Source organism: Antechinus flavipes, chromosome 2 (assembly GCF_016432865.1).
Source record: "Antechinus flavipes isolate AdamAnt ecotype Samford, QLD, Australia chromosome 2, AdamAnt_v2, whole genome shotgun sequence".
In the NCBI taxonomy this organism is placed as follows: domain Eukaryota; kingdom Metazoa; phylum Chordata; class Mammalia; order Dasyuromorphia; family Dasyuridae; genus Antechinus; species Antechinus flavipes.
The window spans coordinates 523,677,617-523,692,400 of NC_067399.1; the positions used below are offsets into that span (position 1 = coordinate 523,677,617).

Genomic DNA, 14,784 nt, shown 5'->3' on the forward strand with positions numbered 1-14,784 from the left:
CACATGTGAAATTGGAATCAGTGTATACCTACCATTTTGTGCCCTTTTTCTGACTTAACATTTTTTTCGTGGCCACTTTTCCTATGTCTAGTATTATACACAAGCTTGCTATTTTTAATAGCTATAATATGGTATTAACAAGATTTTAAAATACCTTCATTTGTTTGATAAATCCATAGAGGATTACAAAACAAAGTGCTCTATGATGTGGGGAAATACCAGTATTTGTGGCAGAAGGCTGGAACTACATAAAGAAAATAAGGGAAGGCTTCATGAAATAAGTAAGATGTGAGTTGGGGCTCTCAAGAATGACTAGAAATTCAGCATGCAAAGACAGGTAAAGGAAAAAAAGCATTCTAGGAATAGGGAAAAGAGTGAACAAAGACATAAAGGACTGAGAACACAATGTATGTCGGCTAGGGAGAGGAGAAAACACAAATAGTCCATTGTGATTGTAGCACAGAGTTTGGAGAAGCAAATAACATGGCATAAAGCTAGAAAGGTAAGGTGGTACCAGATTATGGAGGGCTCTAAACAACAGAAGGAAAAGCTTTAAATCTCTACTTGTTAGTGCAGAAAACATTAAATATTTTTTTGAATAGAGGAATGGCATGAAAGACTAAAGAAAGATTAATCTGATACCAGTATGTAGGAAGACCTATAAAGAGGATATTATATCACCAAGTGGCAACAAGGGCCTGTGGCCTGGACCAGAGTGATGGTTATGGGAACTGAGAAGGGAGTGGAATCAAGAAGTGTAGAAATATAATCCACAGGATGGACTAACTGATTAGATATAATTGGTGAGGGAGAAGGGCTCTGGTGAAATGAGCTTGTATGTGGCCATGCTGAATCAGTCAATTGAAAAACATTTATTCAGTTCTTGTTGACTTAAAATCCACCAGTCTATCATTTCTTAAAAAATGACAGAAATCATAGAATTTAGAATTGCAAGAAACCTTAGAATCAACCTACTCTAACCTCCTCATTCTATAGATAAGGAAACTGAGACTCCAGAAAGATTAAACACTTTTCCTCAAGTAATGAGTATCCCAGCTGGCATTTTAGCCTAAGTCATCTGACTCTAAATCCTGCATGTGTTTGCTGTTCGGTGTCGCCCCCCTTCCCACCCCCAGTTATGTCTAACTCTTCATGACCTCATTTGGGGTTTTCTTGGCAAAGATACTGAAGTGGTTTGCCATTTCCTTCTCTAGCTCATTTTACAGATACGGAAACTGAGATAAATAGGGTTTTCCCCACAGTCATACAGCTTGTAAGCGTCAGAGGCAGTATTTGAACTTATGAACATGAATCTACCCCACTCTAAGTCCAGAGCTATATCTAGAAGACCCCTAGCTACCCTCTAAAACTCCCTGAAAATCATTTGTTCAGTTGTGTGAATTCTGGAATGATTTGCCATTTCCTTATCCGGGGGATTATGTGACTTGCCCAGGTCCAGACAACTGAAATACATGTGTAAGGTCACATTTGAACTCAGGGTTTCCTGACTCCAGGCTGTATCCACTAACTTGCCTCTAACCTTTAAGTTTTCTACAACCTGAATATTTATTTAGCTTTGCTATATTTTAGGTGTTTTATTAATTCATTTGGAATATCTTTTTCAGATTAGTAAAGTGTCTCATTCAAATAAAAGAGACAAGAATTAGCCTCTAGGGTGGGAGGGAGTCAGAACCAAACAGGAAATGAATTCTAAAGACTTGAACCATGTCTGGTTTCAAGAAGAGAAAGTATTAAAGCAAGTGCTTAGGTGGGTTTCAATGCTGGTATATGATTGTTAAGTCATCCATCTTTTGTGAGGTTCACAGTTAGGTGTGGGAGAGAGTACAGCATTAAAAACAAGGTAAGGCTCTAGGATGTTTATAGATGTTCAGCTGGGATGGTCTAGTACTTCTTACTTTTATGAGTAATTTGTATGGTCTCGGCCCTGGGATAGGCAACCAGGGACTCCCACAGTATATTTGTTCCTATAGGTATCTACCTGTGGGTCTGAAGTCAGGTGTCCAGATGTGTGATGTGTCCAGAGCTTAGACATAAAATCTGTCAAAAAAGAGAGTTGAATGATGTTCATATGTCCTGCAGATTCTGCCTGGAGATACAAATTTTATCCATTATATGGCCAGTGGTAGGCATAATAACACAACAGCTGCCATTCCAATCTAACTTTGCAGAAGTTAAACCTAATAATTCCTGGACTACATGCTTTAAAGTGGATCAAGTTACACACTAGATATATTCCTGAAAAGTTTTTTGTAGTAGAATTTAAAAAACATAATAGCATTTTTAACAGAAGGAATTTGTTTTCTTAAAAGAACACTAAGGTGAATACTTTTATGGCACAAAGATTTATGTTCTCTTTGGATGAAATGAAATTACTTCTTGATATATCTATAAGATAAGGGAATTGGATTAGATAATCATTAAATACTTTTTCAGATCCTCTTTCTATTTGGTAAGTTGAGATCTTTGCATATTGGTTCTTGAGAAAAAAGGGCACACCTGGGTTTCTTTCTTTCACTTGATTTTTCTTTATCTCACCTCTATTCTTAGATATTTCACCTCTAACCACAGGCATACCCCAGGTGACTTTAATAGTTGAGATGCTGATGTCAGAAGAAGAGCTTTTCTTTTAAATATCTGAACCTGTGGAAAAAAGAGTTGCTTGGGGATTGCTCTGCAGAGAAACTTAAGCAATTATAAAATTTTTAGGTTTTCTTCTTTTTCTTCACTCTTTCTTTACTTTTTTCCTCATTCTTATGTTATCCTTTTTTACCTTATTTCCCACGTCCCCCACTGAAGTTCTCCTAACCCAGGGCTACTTAATATATATAATTTTAGCATTTATTAAAGACAAAAGCAAATTTGCATATTAACAAGATGAATATATTTATTTCTTTATACATAAAGAATTAAATTTTGGGAGAATATTTGATGCCTATTATTATCAAATTTTTCATGGTCCCCCGCATTCAGTTACTTGTGGGTCAAAATGCACAGTTTAAGAAGCTTTATCCTAATCTGTCATTCTTAATAAATCTTATTTTTTATTCTTTTCATCTTTCCCTCCATGAATAACAGTCTTTTTCAACAATATTTAAATTGCTTCATTGGTCTTTAAATGATTTTCTATTACAAGTACATATTATCCAAGACCCATCTTGTAGTTTCTAGTCTCAGCTTTTGACTAAATTCAATAACAAACTCAGCAAACATATATTAAACATTTTCTTTGTACAGGAGACTCTGTGGATCCTGGAGGAAACAAAAGATGAAATCATAAACCAATCTCTACTCTCAAGGAGCTTACAATCTCAGTTGATTAGAATCAAATCATTGTTTTCTAGAACAATTTACAATAAATAAAGTTTACTGGTGCAGGTAGGTGGTATAGTGGTTAGAGTCTGGAGTCAGTAGGATTTGTGCTTCAGATATTTATTAGCTGTGTCTGCTGGGGCAAATCACGTAATCTCATTTGCCTCAATTTATTTATTTGTAAAATGAGCTGAAGGAAATGGCAAGCCACTCCAGTATTTTGCCAAGAAAACAAATGAACAAGAGTCAACTAGAACATTACCATTAACTAAGCACTTTTTGGAAGCCTGATGTGTCAAAGGGGGTGGGATACTATTTGTTTCTTTCTCATTAATAGGCTTTTGAAGATCAGAAAGGTGGCTTATGTAAGTGTCCAGACCCTGAACGTGAAATCATGGCCTGCCTTTCCAAAAAGAGCTGGAGAAATACAAGAATATTGATGAAGATGAACTTCTTGGTAAACTCTCAGAAGAGGAACTAAAGCAGTTGGAAAATGTTCTTGATGACCTAGATCCTGAGGTGAGTGAGGGAGAAATGGAGCAAAGGGTTTAGTGAGAGAACCATGTAATAATGTTGCTTTCATGGATGAGCCACCAACTACACCAACTAGCTCCAAATTCCAAGTCAGGAGTGTCCTCCTGAGTAGCTCTGTGACATTAGAAAGTCATATAATTTCTCCAGTCCTCAGATAAAAGGAATTTTTCTTGAATCCTGAATCAACCCAGAGCGCATTCCAAGAATCTCATATGATTCCACATTCCTTCTCAGGATGACCTGAACTCAAGGATAGATTTTTACGCAACCCCATGACAATTGTGTTGTATGGGGCTTTTTATGCCTCTGCAGAGCTCACTTTTGATGAATGGCTAATTTAAGGATATGGAAGCTATAACTGTCGGCAGCCCATGAAGTATAAACACAATAACATCTCAAGAATTTGTATCAAATTGGGGGTGATCAGATATTTGATCAATGTTAATGCTTTTGTTACTTTCAAGTACATAAAATAATTTGAGTTAGATAACAAAGAGCTACCTCACAGAGATCTATAGGGAAGATATTATAAAGATTAGTCAGCAAATGCTTATTTGTTGTGGCAAACATTAAATGTTTGTAGAATGATAAAGAAAATAGTTCCTGTTAACTTTTCCGAGGATTCTTTAAAAGTTTATGCTATTAGATAGCTTGAATATTCTCCTTGAAATTTTATTGACACTCTTAATTTATTCAGTGAAGCCTTTCTTCGTGCAAAGTTGGACTTTAAAATAGTCCCTGATTAAATCAACACAATTTTATAACTAGATGGAGCTAAACTAATGATTTTGTTATAGTCTAAGATGTTTTATAAATTATTTTAGCACAACTGATACTTTGCTTCATTTACTTTTTATTTTTTTAATAAAGAGTGTTCAGTAAAGTAGCATATGATTATATAATGAGCTTGGAGTCAGGAGATTTGGCCCACCTCTTTCTGGGTGACTGTAGAAAAATCCCTTAACTTTTCTAGAAATCCATTTCTTCATCTGTAAATTGCAGATATTGTCTCTACTATTCTAACTTAAAAAAAAAAGAAAAACTAACAACCATAAAAATTATAAAATAGCCAATGATAAAGGCCTTTCTAAAGTTAAAGAGATATACTCACTATTTTTTCAGTTTTTAGAAGGATGAGTAGGAATAGGGAATACAGGGTTTGGTGACTACTAGAAATGCAAAGCTACTTTGCAAGAAAATCTTTAATTAAAAATTAACTGAAAACAAATGTCTGGAACAAAGTAAAACAAAGTGAAAATTTGGGGTAAGATATTCCTTGTGGTTCTAAAATTCCCTAATCCTTTGATTAACTAAAAATATATGAGGTTCTCCTGCCTTACTTTAATGTTTACCTAATATCTGCATGGGACAGTTAGGTAGTGATTTAGGTAGTGATTCCTGGAATCAGGAAGACTCCTTTCTTCCTGAGTTCAAATCCAGCTTTGGATACTTACTAGCTGTGTGAGCCTTTGCAAATCACTTAATCCTGTTTGCCTTAGTTCCTAATCTGAAAAATGAGCTGGAGAAGGAAATGGCAAACCACTCCAGTATCTTTGCCAAGAAAACCCCAAACAGGGTCACAAACACTAGGACAAGACTGAACAACCACAAATATCCACATCTGACCAAAGGTAGAATTGTTAAATATGAAATGAAATAAGGATGTAGTTATTTTCTTCTGCAACTCTGAATGTCTGTCTTTAATGGCTGTGGGAGCACTCTGGACAATGTTCAAAATTTGAGCCCTGACCTATGGCAGGAGACTTTGAAAGGCTCCTGGCACTGTCCCACCAGACCACAAGAGAGTTAGAAAACCTTGAACTGCTCCTGCAATTCAAAAGTTCAGGAAACTCTGCTGTCAATCGACAAACAGGCATAGTACTAAATGAACAGCTCCTCCCTCAAGAAACTTATATTTACCAGGGGAAGCAACATATATGCATAGTTGTAAATATGTAAACAAAATAAACAAAAAAATACAGCTGTTAGTTGAGAGAATCAATGGAGGACCTCATATAGGAGCAAAATATGTGAGCTTAGATATCAAGGAAGCCCTAGAAGTAAAGAGAGAATGAATTCTGGGCATGGGGAATATGGAGGTAAGTGAGGGGAAAATGAAGCTAAGTTAAATGTTTATATGAGGAATAGCAAGTAGTCAATTTGGCACAAAGGAGGAGTAAGGCATCCCAAGCCTAGAAGCACTGCTTAGAACAGGATTATGAAGGATTCTAAGAGTCTAGAGATAAGTAGGAGTCCCTGGAGGGAGTATTTGAGGAAGGGAAATAAGTTTAGCTGTCATCCTGACCTGGAGTACCCTGGAAGGTTTCTGGAATGAGCATAGACAAGAAGGATCTGTGCTATATGCTGGGGAGTCCCCACTCTATGCCATTGCCTGAGAGCCCACCAGGAGTTGCCCTGCTGCCTTTCTTTATCTATAGGAAAAATCTCCTAGCATTCCAGATAGACCACCTACTCTTCCTGTTTGGGGATGTTGGGACAAGAGTCCTGCTATAGCAGCACTTTTCTTTGGGTCCTTCAGACTAGTTCCCATCACCATCCCATAGCAAGCTTCAGAAGGATACATGGGGATTGCCAGGGTGGGCAGATGTTCTCCCGCTGCGCTCACTAAGAGAGAACAGAACCTTAATTAACTGGATAGAAAGCTTATGCTTACCTGATATGGTAGCAAATGGGGACAGGGACAACAAACAAAACCTCAGGCAGACGACCTATCTTGTCACTGACACCTGAACAAACCTATTACTTGGCAGAGCGCGCTTCTGCCAGCAGGTTTCCGGCAGAAAGACCAGACACAGAAAGCAGCCACGGGCCCCTTTGACCGGGAGCACCTCCTTTCATATTTGGAAAAAGAAGCACTGGAACACAAAGACAGGGAAGACTTTGTACCCTTCACTGGAGAAAAGAAAGGTAAGGTCCAAGCTTGAATTAGGTTTGAATGGCCAGCCAGTGCAACCTGGGAACCAGCTGCTTATTGCCTCACTCAATCAGGCCGAGAATGGGGTCTGACCTAAAAAAGATGTGGGAGCAGGAAAAAAAAAAATCTTTATTTGCTCATCAGATGTACTTTTCTCCCCTTCTTTTCCTATTTCTTCTTTTTGGACCAGACCTGTGATTTGATTGGTAGGGAGTATTCTTATACATTAATGCTCAACAAGCAGCTTGCCCTACACTCCCCCCCCCCAAAAAAAGATAATTTATTCATGACATGCTTTTAAGTTTAATTTGCATTATTAACATTTCTTCCATCATATTTTAAATTCTAAACAATCAAGACAATAAATCAAGCCCTGTTTTGTAGCATTTGTTGATTTCCAAGGTATAGTGCTCCCATTGAAAAATTTAATAATCAACTCCCTGATTTGAATCATTTCTAGCATACCCTGGATCCTAAGGTTCTGAGATCTCAGAAAAGTATAAATGTAGTTGTGGAAGAAGGTCCAATTCTTTCTGATCTTGTCACTCAGGCTTATGCTGACCCTTAGCTCTTGGCTGGAGAATTCTCATAAAGCCTTTTCTCCTTTATCCCCATTTCATGTTAACCCCCCCCCATACACACACACACGTATACACATATATATACACACAGCAGCTCTAAGTGACAAACCAGCTAAAGTTAGTGACATTATAGGTTGGTTCACGTATCCACAGAATATATAAGCTCCCCTGAGTGTAAGTCCCTTATTTCCAGCACTAATCCATCTCCCCACCCACACACCCAGAGCTGAGAGCAGCCTGTGGAAGTTCTTTAGACAAAGAATGACTGGAACCAAGAGTGTATTACTCTGATACTCAACAGCCTTGCAGCTAGAAGAATCTCAGCTTCTGTCTACCAAGACACTACCATCTAGGTTTCCAGGCTGGCTTAATTAGAGTACCTACTACCATGCCTGTATCGATAGCTGTCTCCTGACTTTAATTGCTCAGAATTGTTCACACACAAACTGATGGTTTCAGTGAGCAATATTTAGAATGGCATTTTGTTAAGAAAATTAAGTAGAAGTGAAGAACTAAGCAGATAATCAGAGATTACTATGGAAAAATTGGTTGGTTTCCATAGTAGCTATGACTTACTTAATTGTAGAGCAAAATTTTAGGAGACATCAAAGAGGGAAGGGTTTTAAATCAAATATCAAGCATTTGCTTCATTTCAGATCCATTCTGTAAAGCTTTGGGGAGGAGTTGGAAATTTAGGAGCTACCTGAGTGATAGAGAAAACTTGGTGGAATAGGGGAGCTGGGGAACAGAAGGGCATGAGTAGAAAGGTTTTCCAAGCATGAAGCATAATTTAGGAGAGGAAAATGAGGTAGAAGTAGCATGTTGTAAGGAATAAAAGAGCAAATCTATCAAGAAAAACAAAGAAATCAGTCAAGGGAATATGGTAAGAGATATTTTGGGGTTACTAGTAAAGGATTTTGAATCCAGATATAAAAATGTTAGTCTGGCTATAAATAGGTCAATGAGGATATATTGCTATGTATTAAGGAGAGATGTGACATGAAAAGGCTACTGGAGTTTACTGAGTAGGGGTGGCGTTGTAAGTCCTGTGATTTATGAACATCACTTTGACAAGCTGAGTGTAGGATGGACTGGAGTGGGGAAAGACTTGTATCAGGAAAACCAACCCCAGCAGACTAACAACAGTCTAGGAGTCAGCGATGAGGGCCTACATCAGGGTGGTGACAGTGCCCCAAAAAAGAAAGGGCACATTCAAGAAGCATGAAGAAGGTGAAACTGACTGCTTGGGCAACAAACTGAATGTGGGAAGTGAGAGGGGGAATGACCCCTCTAGTTTGCAAGTCTGGGCAACAAAGTGGTGCCCTGGACACCCTTGATAGGGTGTCACCCTCTCCTTGATGGGAAGTTTGGAAGGGGGATTATTTGACGGATAGATAATAGATCCATTTTTGGATGTGTTTAGTTTGAGATATTTGCAGAACATCTATTTTGACATGTCCAATAGGCAGTTGGAGATTTAAGAATGGGGGAGTCAACAGAAAGGTTAAGGGCTGAATAAGTAGATTTGAGAATCTTTAGCATAGAGATAATCATTGGATCCTTGGGAGCCTATGAGATCAGCAAGTAGAATAGCATGAAAGAAAAAAAGATAGATTCAGCATCAAAAAAATTTTTTTTAAAAAGCATCCATTTACATTTAAAATAAAGAAATCACAGGAATAAATGAATCTTGTCTTAAACACAATTTATCCTAGATTTCATCCTTCCGCAAGGATTCCTAATAAGTTTCCAATTCTTTATTTCCTCAGCTTCCTATTGAATAACCAAGCAGCCCTCTATATTTTTTTGGAGTTCTAATTGTATCTGTAAGGCACAGAGAGACAAACAAGATTTCTTTTTCTCCCCACACTAACATTTTGCTCCACTACAAAACCCCTTCTGATGACTTGTGGAGTAGGGAGTTTGATCTTTAGCTAGCCAGTAGGGAAATACGTTGGATACATGTAGTAGTGATTTCAGCAAATGATTGTTGAAGCTACATCCTCTATGTCAATCAGTTCCTTTGTCAATAAAGCAGAAATTTACGTTAATTTTGTTTGTTTGTTAAAAGGAAGGATCTTTATCCCCAAAGAAAAGCTACAAGAAACTCATAAAGAAGAAAAAGTGACTCTTGACCCAGAACTGGAAGAAGCTTTAGCTAGCGCCTCTGATACTGAACTCTATGATCTTGCAGGTTGGTAATTAGCTCGATTATTTTCATAAATTTATTATTAAATTAAATATTACATATTATGAATATTTATTCATATTAGACCATAAGCCATGAAAAAATGTGACATGTCAATATCCTTGTAGTACCTTAACAACCTAACATTTATAGAATGCTTTAAAGCTTGCAAAGTAATTTACATATTTGTCTCATTTGGGCCTAACAGTGAGTCTGGGAGTTCATAAGGACTTTTTGATTTTTTGGTCTAGACTTATTTCATCAGTGTAGGAAGTTCCCCAGTGAGAAAACCCCTTCTGTCCATACATATCAATGACTATTCTTCAATTTCTGATCTGAAAAAATTATCTGGAGTACTCAGAGATTAAGTTAATTGTGGTATAATAGGTTAAGAGCTAAGAGGAACCTTAGGAGCTGACGTTCTCATTTTACAGATAAGGAAACTGAGTCAGAATATAGCTGACTTATGCAGGATTACATAGCAAGTAACATCTGAAGTTGAATTTGAACTCAGGTTCAAACTTAGCATTTTCTCCCCTGAACCACCTATTAATGTGCCCAGGGTTTTATGGGGAGTGTGTATCAGAAGTGATACTGGAACCCTAAGTCATCTTGACTCTCTATTCAGTTTACCACATTGCCTCTCCAGGTAGATAGGTATTTCAGGTATTATTTTTCTCTTTTTCATTATTGTTTTTACAATACTGAGGCAGCTAGATGGCTCAGTGGATAGAGTGCTGGGCCTGGAGTCTAGAAAATCAAATACAGTCTTAGGTACTTAGTAGCTGTGTGATCTTGCATAAATCACTAATTCTATTTGCCTTAATCCACTGGAGAGGGAAATGGCACACCACCCCAGAATCTTTGGGGAAAAACCCCACAAAAAATCCATAATGGGGTCAGGAAGAGTTGGACACAACTTAACAATAAGGTGCTAGATTTGGAGGAAGAAAGACCTGAATGCAAATGAAGTTTCAGGCACTTACTAGTTGTATGAACCTGGACTTCATGTCTGTCTGCCTCAGTTTTCTCATCTATAAAATAAGAATAATAATTGCACCAATTCCCAAGGTTATATGAGATATTTGTTAAATACTTTACAAGCATAAAAGTACTATATAAATGCTAGCTATTATTATTTTTATTCCTGTGTATTTTCCTGAACTAAAGTCTTACACCAAAGTCTTTTTTAATTAAAGCTTTTTAATTTTCAAAAGATATGCATGGATAGTTTTTCAACATTAACCCTTGCAAAACCTTGTGTTTCCTCCCTTCTCCCCACCCTCTCCTCTAGATAGCAAGTAATCCAATATATGTTAAACATAGTAAAAATATATATTAAATCCAATGTAAGCATACATATTTATACAATTATCTTGCTGCACAAGAAAAATCAAATCAAAAAGGGAAAAAAAATGAGAAAGATAATTAAATGCAAGCAAACAACAACAAAAAGAGTGAGAATGCCGTGTTGATTACACCAAAATCTTAATCTCATTATAGAAGTAGCCTGGAGTTCTTGAAATCTATGTTATGAGAGTACAATCTTTATCAGGTCCTACCCAACTAGAAAATCATTGAAAATGGGTTTAGTGATAGATCATGTGTTTGTCATCTAAAGACCAGTCTAGCTGAACTCAGAGAATCACCATCGGCAATTTGCTCTCCAAGCAATGGATTTTTTTAGCCACAGAAATTCACTTGCTTAAAATTTAGAGAGGTTGTGGCCTGCATAGGTAGAATGCTCCCTATATGGGTATCACACAGGAAAAACACCAAAGAGATAGGGCTGCTGTAATTCTATCCAAGAGTCCATGTGAGTTTTCTAGACATATTCCAAAGAACAGTAAATTTTTCTTTTTTCTCTGAGGAAAAGGCAACATGGAAGGGAGAGAATAACCAAGTCTGGCCCCATTTCTTAACATCAGATCCCTGGAATAAAAGAAAAGCCTTTTATATAGCTCTTGAAGCATTGAATAAAGTCTCATTACTTGTATACATCAAATTCTCCATTACAGAAAAGTGGCCATTGAGATTCTCCATTAGGAGGAAGACTTCTGATCCATCTCAACTCCAGGGAACTTGGGAGTCTGGAAACCAGGGTTTTTTTCTACTCCTCGAGGCTTCCAAATTATGTTAAAGGTTCCTACATCCTGTCTTATGGATCACAATTAACCTATTCTGGTGAAGAGTTTCTTTTGAGCTACAGGGGTCTCCCTAGACATTAAGGGTCTCAAACAAGTATTCAATAATATGGGCCTATGACTGCCTAGTCTATTATGATCAGTTATAGAAATGTTGTTTTATTTGGAAAAGAGGTCCTCAAATTAGATATGTTCTTTTCATTTAAACAAACAACTATGAACACTTGAAGGACCAGATATGTCAACTGATACAAAAATGTGACTGTTCCTTTGAAGTATTCTTAAATTTTGGTCCATCTAATAGCTTCTAGCTACTCCACCAGAGACACTGTTCCAGGCTTTAGAGATGCAGATACAAAAATAATTAAGAGTTTGCTGTTTCTGCCCCTGAGCCTAAATTGATTTCTTAAAAGAATAGGGATGATAATTAAAGGGTAGTAATGTAATGAGGAATGTATGTCCCTGAGGAACTTATATTCTCCTGAAGAGATATAATTTATGCACAAATCAGTAATTTGAGAAGGGGAAAGACACTGACAAGTAAGGGTGGCCAGAAGACTTTTTTCCTATAGCAGATGATACTTTAGATGAACTTTGAAGAGAGTTAGGAATTCTGAGAGGTAGGGGTGAATGGAGAGTGTGATATTAGAATGGGATAAGCACTGTGGTGTAGTAGGTAGAATTCTAGAGTTGGAAGTCAGGAAGACTCAGGTTTTCCCACCTCAAATACTGACCTGAAAGTCACTTAAGGTCTCTGAGCCTCAGTTTATTCATCTGTAAAATGGGGATAAAATTGACAATTTCATAGGGTTGCTATGAGTATCAGAGGATTTGATATATATAACATTAAAATGCTAGATAAATATCAGTTATTATTGTAACATCTGCCAAGTATCTGAGAATAGTATGAGTTATTATATAATATATAATATTATTATACAATATACAATACAATAAGATATAAGCTTCCTACAGTGAGTGATTGTTTCATTTTTATCTTTGTATCCCCATTGCATAGCACAATAGTAAGCACTTAATAAATGTTTATTGACTGACTGATAGTCATGTGCATGAAGACTCATTTTTCCAAGAAATAGACTAAAAATTTGGAATTTAAATACAGTACCTATCATGCTAACAGCTTCTCTTTGTTTTTTAGCTGTTCTTGGAGTTCACAATTTAGTCAATAATCCACGGTTTACTGAAGAAGTAGCCAGTAATGATAATGGCAAAAGCCCTCCTAGAAGTAAGTAAAGGGTTGGGAAAAGGGGAGAGTTGCAAAGGTTGTGAAATATCTTGGCTACTGGTAAATTCATATTTCTTAATCAGCTGGTTCATAGTGTGTACCAGAATATTCAGTATTAAATGGCTATCAAAAACCTTTATGTTGCAATTGCAATATGTTACCCTGCCAAGCCCTTTCCCTGTAAACTTCTGATCCCCATTCCCATTTACATAAGGTTTTCCTTCACTAATAGAGACTTTTAGATTCTAATGTCTTGCTCTCTTTTTAATTGCCACATTTAATTACCACATTTTAAGAAACTGGTCTTGGGGCAGATGCAACTCTTTTAGCTAGCTCTCATTCAGAGTACAGCAAAAGTATCCAATCATGAAGGGAAACATTATCGGGAAAGATAAGAAAGTAATGAACACCTAGGCAGAGCCTGGGGGAAGCTGCTGACTGTGGATTGAAAAGAACTGTGGATAAGACCCAGAGGTTGATATGTGTTTTTTTTAGAAAAGTCAGTGATGAAGGAAAAGGAGTGGGGGGAGGAAGGACTAATTAGGAAGAAAGTTCTATATCTTTTTTAAAGTGACTGCTACAGTGTAGCCTGGAAGTTCATTTTGTTGTTCAACCGTGTCTTATCTTCATGGCCCCATTTCTCCACAAAGATCCAGGAGTGGTTTGCCATTTCCTTCTCCAGCTCATTTGAAAGATGAGTAAACTGAGGCAAACAGGGTGAACTGACTTGCCCAAACTCATGTAGTAAGTGTCTTAGGATAGATTTGAACTCAGGTCTTTCTGATTTCAAGCCTGGCACTATCCAACTCTGTCACTCAGTTGCCCCATGATCTAGAAGATCAGTCTGCCTCAGTTTCCCTAACTGTAAAATGGGGATAATAATAATAATAACCTACATTGCATCTGAAGTTCCAGCAATTTCTCCTTTGGTTTTCAAAGGGCAGCCAACGTAAAGAGGTTTATAGCATTATAGTATACAGCAGAGCTTGTTTTTTCCCCCCAATTTATTTATTGAACTAAATATAAAATAAGAAAAAAAAAAACAGAATAGAAAAAAGAAAGAGTAGAAAGAAATTTTTAAAAAAATTATCATGTGCCTTGCAAATCAGGAAGGATTCAAAATATTTAACAATAAATTTTCATTTCAAAAAAGCATATATAATAGTAGAAGAAATTATATTCATGAGTGTCCTTTGCTTCCTTGTGGGTGATTTTTTTTGTTCTCTGTTGTGCCTTTTTACTTTATTCTTTTTTTATCCTTTTATTCCTTTCCTCTAAGACCCCCAAGAAGGCTACAGTTAAGCACAGATGTATTTATATATATATATGCACCTACATATATATGTAAATATATATTTTATATATACATACATATTCACACCCACTCACAGACCCACATATATATGTGTATGTTTATATATACACACACACATAGACCTACATGCATATATACTCACATATATACAGATAAACACATATATGTATGTATGTGTGTATATGCATTTACTCATATGTAGATATGGATCTAAAACAATAATAATATGGTTGACATATGATGTAGATTTCTCCCTTGATTGAATCTTTAAGTATGACTTTGTCTAAGATCAACAATTACTAGCCCTACTTTTTTTTGCTAATAAATTCTATTTCTGATCCTTGTTGTGGTGTTTCTGTATATTTCTTATTTCCTATCCCTTACAGTAGGGCTTAAATTTTTTCCACTCATGATCCCTTTTTGCCTGAGAAATTTTTACATGACCCTAAGTATATGGGTATATAAAGTAGATATACAAATCAAACATTTACTTTTAATAAATCACAATTTA

The 14,784-nt window shown here is 36.6% G+C and overlaps 1 protein-coding gene across 1 annotated transcript in view; it reads left to right on the forward strand.

The window, feature by feature from the left end:
• Positions 1-3,720: 3,720 nt before the first annotated feature.
• The window catches only part of TMOD2 (tropomodulin 2), a gene marked incomplete at its 5' end in the record, with an annotated part of 39,793 nt that continues 28,729 nt past the window's right edge, over positions 3,721-14,784 (forward strand). The window contains 4 exons of the mRNA XM_051973788.1: positions 3,721-3,849; positions 6,636-6,792; positions 9,452-9,574; positions 12,872-12,958. Coding sequence (XP_051829748.1) covers positions 3,721-3,849; positions 6,636-6,792; positions 9,452-9,574; positions 12,872-12,958 — 496 coding nt within the window. The remainder of the gene's footprint in view (positions 3,850-6,635; positions 6,793-9,451; positions 9,575-12,871; positions 12,959-14,784) is intronic.